The 9,483-nt window shown below is 34.6% G+C and overlaps 1 protein-coding gene across 1 annotated transcript; it reads right to left on the reverse strand.

Moving 5' to 3' along the window:
• Positions 1 to 378: 378 nt before the first annotated feature.
• LOC123545692 (hyaluronan mediated motility receptor-like) lies at positions 379 to 3,682 on the reverse strand. Its single transcript, XM_045332006.2, has 4 exons — positions 3,185 to 3,682; positions 2,840 to 3,025; positions 1,297 to 1,447; positions 379 to 859 (listed from the first exon to the last, which is right to left on the reverse strand). Exons 1-4 carry the CDS (start codon positions 3,326 to 3,328, stop codon positions 507 to 509), a joined length of 834 nt encoding a protein of 277 aa, XP_045187941.2. The 5' UTR covers positions 3,329 to 3,682; the 3' UTR covers positions 379 to 506.
• Positions 3,683 to 9,483: the final 5,801 nt, after the last annotated feature.

The following is a 9,483-nucleotide window of genomic DNA, read 5'->3' on the forward strand; positions in this document are numbered from 1 at the left end:
AGTACGCCGAAGAAGTTTTTTTGGGGGGTAATAATATATTACGAAGGTTAAATCAATCACGTGTACAGGCTCTGGCAAATCCATAAAGCCCAGAAGATGTGGTACGTGGTACTAGATGGTATTAAGATGAGACGTAGGCTGTAGAATCAAGATAAAATCAGGGAAATAGAAGTCAGTTATCAAATTCAGCCATTAACGTCATACATGTTTGTGGAGAAAGTATGGTGTATAGCGTCTGTCCCGTCGGCGGGAAATTCTTTCCCACGGTACCTTACTTTAAAGTGTGAGTGCCAGATATAGGAACTAACACACTTGATTTGAAATAAATACGACAAAACTAAAATATATGAAGTCCGTTTCTGTTATAATGTGGCAGTATAACATGACATTTTAGAACACAAGGTTAAATCATATAGGTAAACACATAAAAAAACCTCACTGGAACTGAATTTGGCAACGAATGGAAGACTTCACTTTTTAACAGTTATTGACTGTCTTTCGCCTATTCAGACATACGTTATCTCTGTTGTTTGTGTAAATATTGGTGACCGTGGGGATTTCTGCTCACTCTGGTCCACCATATTTTCATTAAATTTGCTGTGGCTTTCTGTCACTATATTTACCATATTTTTGTGTCCATTTGATTCAAATGTATTAGTTACGTTGTCGACATTTGTCTCTTTCTGATTTTCAGTTTCTTCTTTTTCACGTATAAGGTCTTTAAGGCTCTTATTTTCAAGCATGAAGATTTCAACACTATCAGCCAGTTCACTATGTTGTCTCTTCAACACAGTGTCTTTCCTTTCCTGTTTAAGCAGACGAATTTCTTCTTCCATGCTCGCTTGTTTGTCCTCTAACTCTGAAATTGTGTTACAAGAATAGCAAAAAAAAAATGTTGTTTATGTTATCATCAGAGTGATCAATTTAAATAAAAGGACATAAAAACGACAATATCGGCATGTTATTTATCATAGATGAATTACCTATTATAAAAGGCACACAAAATACTATATATCAAGTCAAACATGTATATATAGACCATGCTCGGAGAAGCTAAAAGTTGGTCATTATAGAAGATATTTATTCATGGGTTAATTACATTACAGAACCTTGTATTGGAAATAAAACTTGTGATCTTCAGAACCAGTCGATCTCTATTCATAAATATTTTTAATGATATCGAATTTAATCTATAATTTTGAATTTGTGTTAGTTTCAGATAGTCCGTTCGATCAAATATTCATCTTATTTTGAAATAAAAATACGTCTTCGTTAGACTTATAACCTTGTTGATACCTTTTATTGTTTTCTCCGATCCATCTAGACGCTTTTGTGTGACTGCCCTTTCAGCTTCGGTGTGTTCCTGTAATTCTTGAGCTTCTACAAGAGCGTCTTCCAGCTGAATGATGCGCATGCTCAGTGACTCCACAGTCTGGTTCATATGTGTCTGTAATGTAGTTAGAAATGACGCATTTCTCAATTGAAGGTAATTGTAATTGATAGAAATATAAGTAAATCGAAACTTCTAAGTCTCCTCGATATTTTGGCGATACTTTTCATAATTGTATAAGTACGTTTATCAAATTTCTTACACAGATATGTTTTAATAACATATATACTGTTATTTTATTTTCAATTACATACATACATAAAACATTAATAGTGAAATGTATATGCATAGATAATGAAGAGACATAAATTACACATATACAAAATTGTCAGTATCACAATTAGACATAATATTACAAAATGTACATGTTACGATTACAACATAGTCAAAGTTTCATATACATAATTCCATTCGTTTCACTACCTCTAGCCATGTTTAAAAAGTGTCAAAAATACATACAAAAATAGAGTCTTGACAAAACTAGCATATCATTCATAAGGATAGAGAAGTGAAGATATTCACTTTTCACTGATACATGGTCAAATATCAACCCACATTATAATTTATTCCCTAGGTATGACAAAATAAAGAAATATTTTTTCTTTCTAACTTCTGTCAGAATTTTATTTCCTTATTAAGAAAATTCGCTCATAAATTGTAGGCATTTGTTTGTATTTTGTGACTATTTAATACTGGTTTGAAGCCAAAGAACATATCATCACGATTTTTATATTTTTTTTTGAAATTTTGTATTTTTTTTCAACATAGTTTTCTAAATATGGGGGAAATTTTAGTAAATATACTCTCAGTGAGATGGAATATATTGACAAAGATATTGAGGGGTTGATAGAAGTTTCGTTAAGCTTGATTTATCACCATGATATCAGAGTAAATCATAGCTATGAAGTTTTTTAATATTAATTCACTAAAAAAGAGTCAGAGACAGATTTGCGATGCAAATGCGGTATGATATATACACGTATAGTAATTGCGAGTGATATATGCATATTCAAAAGAAGTATGGTGTTACACGTTGGCATGCAACTTTTGTTAAATGAGGAGTACACTCCTTTTAGACTGGAACTATCTCCGGATCGAGATGATAAATGGCGATACACCGACTATTTGCAAGCTTAAAAATCCACCTCTTTCTAATATATCGTCTTTTAATGTAAACGTTCTTACACTTAAATCCATTCGTTTTGTTGCGTTTGATATTTATTTTTGTATTCATAATTAGTACACTCTCACAGCAGAATTTAGAGTTGTATTCCGTTGCGTTACCTTATATCGTTTGTGGATGTGTATATTTGCATGAAAAAGCTGTAAATTTGGTACGATAAATAAGTACAGAGGCGGAACTGTAAAACAGAGCCACTATTAAGTATTAATAATGTAGGAAAGAACTTTTATACTGGTGATATAGACGTAATATACTGGTTGACCTACCATATCTTGTTTCATATGTGATTTATATTCTTCCAGCTCTCCCATTCGTAGTTCTACACTTATCTTTCGTCTGCTGAGTCGCCACTTTTCCCGCTTCAATGTGTCTGTTAGATCTCGAGCAATGTTGAGATTTTCTTTCAGTTTTTCGTATAAACTTGTTTCCCCTTTCGAAGGTTCAGTTTTATTCTGTCAGAAAAAGTGGTTGTGCAAATATTTGATTGTTGTAACACTTTGGTATAAAAAAGTATCCTTTCACTTTCAAAAATGGAAAGTTGGTGTGTCTCAGAAACTTTAAAAATACACAAAAACGAACATACACATTTCAAAAAATAAAGTTAAACTTACCTGGACGTGTCTTTCTTCTATATGTTTAAGACAGACAGACAAATTATCTAAACTGTCCACTAGGTCCTCGGCCGTGTCTACCAACGCTATTGATTTCTTGTGGTTGAATACTGGATTAATATTCAATGTTTTCTTCGTCGCCATTTCAAATGTTTAACTCTCGTTCACCAGTCCTTCTGTATCTTCAAGTAAGTTTCATCCAATCAGACCACCCCGTTTTTAGCTGCCTGATGTTGCAAATATCCTTTTCCCTATGTTAGAAACATTGTCCGTAATTTAGAAAGTAGTGACACCGCTGCACCTTTAAATTAACAAGTTAATTGCTTTTTAACTGATCTAAAATTGATGAAAACATTGACTGTTCGTCATCTACGTGTACATTTGTAAATATTATTCAGTATGCAAATAACGTATTTACGCAATTGTACACATGTCCGTTTTATCCAAACAATATACATTGTATATCAACGACAATCCATCAAAACTGTTATCATTCAACAGTATTATTATATAACTCACACACGTATGATTGTTTAACCATGGAGACAGTTCAATGAATTCTTCTTGTTGCTTTGATCATGTAGAAAATACAGTGTTTGGGCAATACGAAAGTGCTATTGATGTCATACAATCGCCACGGTCATATAAGAAATTGCCATGTAATAAATTACACCAGAACTATCATTTAGTATGCGAATGATAATAGAGCCGTGCCATGGGAAAACCAACATAGTGGGTATGCGACCAGCATGGATCCAGACCAGCCTGCGCATCCGCGCAGTCTGGTCAGGATCCATGCTGTTCGCTAATAGTTTCTCCAATTCCAATAGGCTTTAAAAGCGAACAGCATGAAGCCTGACCAGACTGCGCGGATGCGCAGGCTGGTCTGGATCCATGCTGGTCGCAAACCCACTATGTTGGTTTTCTCATGGCACGGCTCATATTACTATTATGATTATGGCAAAGGATGTCTAAAACCTCTTTCTCAAAGTAATTAGTCGAATTAAGCTTTCTGATGGCGTTATCAAAAAGTATTTTATGACAAGAATAGAGTTATTTTAAGACCTATATACCGGTAAGACTTGCTCCTTAATTATGATATATTTTGGTTATATTCTTAGATTTCAATTGCACTGAATGGAGTCATATATCGCATGTCAAACATCGTACAACCATTTCTATAAGAGGTTTGCTTTTTCCGGCCGCAGGCCGGTTTTGATTTCATCTGTACTTCCTGTTTATATCTGTGGTGAAAGCCATTTAACAACTGATTGAACTGTACATTTTGATTGGTGGATGAAAAAAATTCCACATATTTCCTAACTGAATAGATAATATGTTAAGGGGTATGCAGGTGCTCTGAGCTGTATTGTTGGACAGTATAATCCGTTGCAAGGCTCCTGTGGAAATAGCTCGTAAAACGCCCCTGCGGCAGAGCTCTGTCACTCTGATACGGAGTGATCTCCCGTAAACAACCCCCACACACAAACATTTTTCGACCCCTTCCTTTTTAGTCTTTTTTTTTTTTTGCTTTTTTTTTTAGTCAAACTTTCCTAGATTGTAAAATATGTGTTCTGCAAAATATGTTCTACATAAGAAATGAAACTTTTACGTAAAATATGTGTTCTGCAAAATATGTTCTACATAAGAAATGAAACTTTTACGTTTAGTAGCTTAAATTGTGCATTGACTAATACGGCCGTGAATCTTTTTTAAAGATACTTCTTGTCAGTCCTCTCTTTGGTGATATTCTTCATTATCATCCTAGTGACTGCATGGTCAACCTAACTGAGTCATTTAACTTGTGGTTATGGGAAGTTTTTGCTGGGTGAGACATTTTCGCCCTTTAGTGATCTGTATCTTTTTGAAATCATAAGTTATAAAATCATTTTCGATTTATCTGTTTGGAGAATATACGAACACAGATAGTTTGTCGTTAAAGTTGTCGTAAATCCTTACGTTAGCTTCCGGTTGGGCTGTGCACAAATGTTACGGTATACTACCTCCTTAAGAACCTTTCTAGACATTCATGATAGGTTTAAATACTTACTGAGTGTAATAACAGAAAAGTTACAAAGTTTTGAACATTTCAATGAATGAGATTTCATAAAGGGCTATACGACACCTTAAGAATACATGTGGTAGTCAGATATAAATATTACTTTTTGTTTAATTAAAATACATGTGTATATCTGACTAGCAAAATTTTGTGCCGCGTTAACTAAAATGTTAACTTGTACAAATTTCAAGAGTATATATCTTTTAAATTTGATCAGTAATTTAAAAAACTGAATTGTTTATTTTTTTTGTAAAACAGAACGAGAAGAAACTTACTGAATAGAGCACGTACTTTAATCCAACTGTTTTCAAATTTTGTCGTGCTAAAATTGATCAGACAGACTGAATAATTGACATCATTAAATAAATCCATAATATAAAAAGTTATTTTTTAAGCAGCCGTTTAAGAAAAAACCTTTCTATATTGTACATGGAGTAGGAAATGGAGCCGCGCCATAAAAAACCTACATAGTGGCTTTGCGACCAGCATGGATCCAGACCAGCTTGCGCATCCGCGCAGCCTGGTCAGGATCCATGCTGTTCGCTTTCAAAGTCTATTGCAATTAGAGAAACCGTTAGCGAACAGCATGGATCCTGACCAGACTTAGTCTATAATTGAGCTGCGCCATGAGAAAACCAATATACATTGTAGTGCGTTTGCGACTAGCATGGACAGACCAGCCTGCGCATCCACGCAGTCTGGTCAGGATCCATGCTGTTCGCTTTCAAAGTCTATTGCAATTAGAGAAACCATTAGCGAACAGCATGGATCCTGACCAGACTGCGCGGATGCGCAGGCTGGTCTGGATCCATGCTGGTCGCAAAGCCACTATGTTGGTTTTCTCATAGCGCGGCTCAATTTATGTTAGAAAAAAACACTATCGTTGAACTCTTTAGCTGTTAATTTGCTTCATGTAAGATATATTTAATAAATTCAAAAAATTCAGGTACAAATCTGACACATTCAACATTTGTCAAATATAAAAGTCTGTTTGAAAGACATAAAGAAAAAGAAATACCTTGAGAAAATATCAAATACATAACACTCGACAAACTAACTCATTGAACGCAAAATGTTTTTTTAAAACCTTGCGCATAAGTCCGCATTACTTTTCGTTAAACCCGTTTATTTTATATCTCGTTTACTTTTATTCACATGCTGTATAATGTATGTAATTGTAATGTAAAGTGATACTAGTTTAGAAGATGTAGAGTACCCTACAAATCATTGCCGGGTCAACACAAGTAGGATCCTCCCCAAACAAAAAAAGGACAGAAAGCATTGGAGTTGATTACTTGACATTAAAAATAATCAGCCGGTAATTTCAAGAGATTTAATATGTAACTCAGTCTTACTTATGTTCATGAATGTAATATGGTCTGACTTTTTTTATTTATAAAACATCTCTAACCACATTTTCTTGCTATTCTGTCGTCCAAATATTGACAATTTTCAATGAAACTGGACATACTATTTATTGATCAGTTACGTTAAATAATACGTAACAACGAATGACTGCCATCAGTATAAGGTATTATCCTAGGATAAAAAGTAATAAAAACAGTGCAACTTAGTGCTGGCCACTATGTGGCAAGTAGTACCATTTGCTAGACTTTTTTTTTTTGCGGCGCTAGTCAATGATCCGCACTATCCGGACTTCGGACACTTACTATTCTGCACGATTATCAGACTGAAATTGCACGAGTTATGAAGGGGAGATATTGCGTGACTTTAGATTTACTCAAATGAGGCCAGACACCTGATATGAAAATTGCACGTTAATGTTAAAACTACTTAACATTCATAATAATTTGAGTTTCATCAACTCGATACGCTCGATCTCGGTTTTAGGGTGACATTTCTGCAACCGTAACTTGATTTTTTTCCACCTTGGTGAATTACTCACCTGATACATTGACAGCCAAATTTTTAATTGTCATTATATCAAGTGTACTTTGCTTTCGGCTATAAATAATAAATGCAATTTTTACTTAATAGTTCTCCCACAGTCACGTTTGTTGTAATTTCATGGAATAATTCACAACTAGGAGAGCGGTCAATATGGTCCCCTTTAGTTTGAAAATCTATTTATTGCATGTTTTTCAGTGAATTATCAAAATATTAGAGTGAAATATAACTGGTATTTTCACATTGAATTTAAAAAAAAATATTCACAGGTAAGAAACTATATGATAAGGCTAAATTTTGTCAAAATATGAAATATAAAAGAAAAGCTGTTTGCTTTACATGTAAGATCAAAATTTCTTTCACTCATGAACACCATATTTTATATTTTTAACTCGTGTGCCACCCATAAAAATACTGCATCTCGTGAAAGATATTTTAATCTTACACTGAAACAAACAAATATTCTCTAGTTCATATTTACTGTTAAAGTCAGCAATTCATGTGTTCTTTGCTGCATGCTAGGTATTTTTGCTAAAAGGGAAAATAATTAAAACCTCGTAGATCTATATGTAGCGTTATATTCAGATCTAAATTAAATTCAAGAGTCCTCTTTTCAGTGAGTTTTACTGAAAATACTATAGACATTAAACCCCACAGCGGCCCCACCATTGCCGTGAAGCGGCCTTGATATGGGCAAAACATTCTTCAGATCGTTATATATACTATACCAAGTTGGCCATCTCCAGCATGTTTTCAGTATTCGTCTCCTCAGGGCGCCATACCTGTGGTTGCAGTTGAGCCAGGTCAGGAGATGATGATTGCAAGCTTTGACGGTACCGTGCATTCTCTGCACAGTCTCTGCACGGAAACCGTACTGGCGTCGTTCGATTTCAGTGAGAAGTTTGCGGAGACTGCATGGCAACTTCAATGAAATTGCACGATTTCCGTATAATCTCTGTGCATCGTCTGTACGGATTTCTCCCGTCCTTACCCCGAGAGCCTTTACAAAAAATGGCACGATGCTCGTATATAATGTGAACACATACGCCGTAGCCGGTAGCCACCTACGATGCCCCCAAAACCACAAGGAAAATAGTATACTAATTCATCGCACGGCGCCCGGGTCAAATGTGAATTAGGCATTAGTCTCTGGCCATACAAAAGTTTAAGGTAGACGCAAATCTGTCTGACGTTTCATTTACAACACATTTCAAGTATGTACAACTTTCTTTAAGTGTACTTAATATATGACTAATTCTAAACAGTCAGAATACATGGCTCATTGTACTTTATGGTACTCTCATACATTTATAAACGTTTTAGATCATAGAAGTGTTGATATCAGCATTACTGAGTTACTGCCATGAAATATCAGATTGAGAAAATACGTTAGTAACCTTTAGATTAATATTATAATATTTATTAATTTGGAGGGCATGCCTTGGTTGCTATTGACATGACCAAGCATAATAACATTAGCATGCGGATGTTGCCCATGTGCTAATAAATGCTTAAGAATGCCAGTAACCGCTTAATCGAGGCTTGGCAGTAATTTGCTTTTACGCACCCTTTTGGCCATTCATAACTTATATATATTCGCAAAGAAAATGGCCCTTAATCTAATGTAATTTTGGAAGGGGCAGAGAATCGGGACTACTATATGTAGTCATGTATGAAACTTTCAGTAGAAACCTGAATCACCAACTGATGACCAGTTGAATGTTCAGCCGTCAACCGTCAACTGACAGCCAACTTAATGCTCTCAATTTCACCCCTCTGTCCGTTATTTGTAGGATTTACAAGGACAACTGCATTGCAAACTCTCAAACTTGACAAGTCATTGTAACATAAAATAGGAAAGCGTAGCGACTAACTGTACAATTATCAAACACTCACTGTGCATTCTATCATCTTTAAATTTTTCTAACATATTTTCGCATTAATTTTCATAAAAATAACCTTTCTTTATTTTCCGCAGTTTGTAAAATACTTCCTTTTTAGAGAAGAACAAGAATAAGAAGAGTTTTAAAAGTGGTAATATTTTTTTTAAAGTTCAAATGGTTTGTGGTAAAATTTAGTAAAAGACTTTCGTAGTGTATGCTATCAGTAACCTTGATGTAATAACTTTTATTTCTATGAATAAAATCCTATTTGAGCATTCTCTTGCAGAACGAAGTTTATCTTTACAGACACGGTATGATGTTGCAATTGGGACATCTCTGTTCAGCTATTTCTAAACTGAAGTCATTTCTTTATCAGAAAGTTTTGCTTTCAAATTACTATTTACTATCCAAAAATGCCGCTTCTAAATCTTTTGGATAAATGTGTTTCG

The sequence above is a fragment of the Mercenaria mercenaria genome, chromosome 1 (assembly GCF_021730395.1).
Source record: "Mercenaria mercenaria strain notata chromosome 1, MADL_Memer_1, whole genome shotgun sequence".
NCBI classification, from domain to species: domain Eukaryota; kingdom Metazoa; phylum Mollusca; class Bivalvia; order Venerida; family Veneridae; genus Mercenaria; species Mercenaria mercenaria.

Bases quoted from the DNA above. Each gene is read 5' to 3' on its own strand.
- LOC123545692 (XM_045332006.2), bottom strand. From the start codon at position 3,328: ATGGCGACGAAGAAAACATTGAATATTAATCCAGTATTCAACCACAAG. The intron at 1,448-2,839 runs GTAGGTCAACCA...ACTACATTACAG, and splicing joins CACATATGAAACAAGATATG to ACACATATGAACCAGACTGT. The intron at 860-1,296 runs GTATCAACAAGG...ACACAATTTCAG, and splicing joins ATCGGAGAAAACAATAAAAG to AGTTAGAGGACAAACAAGCG.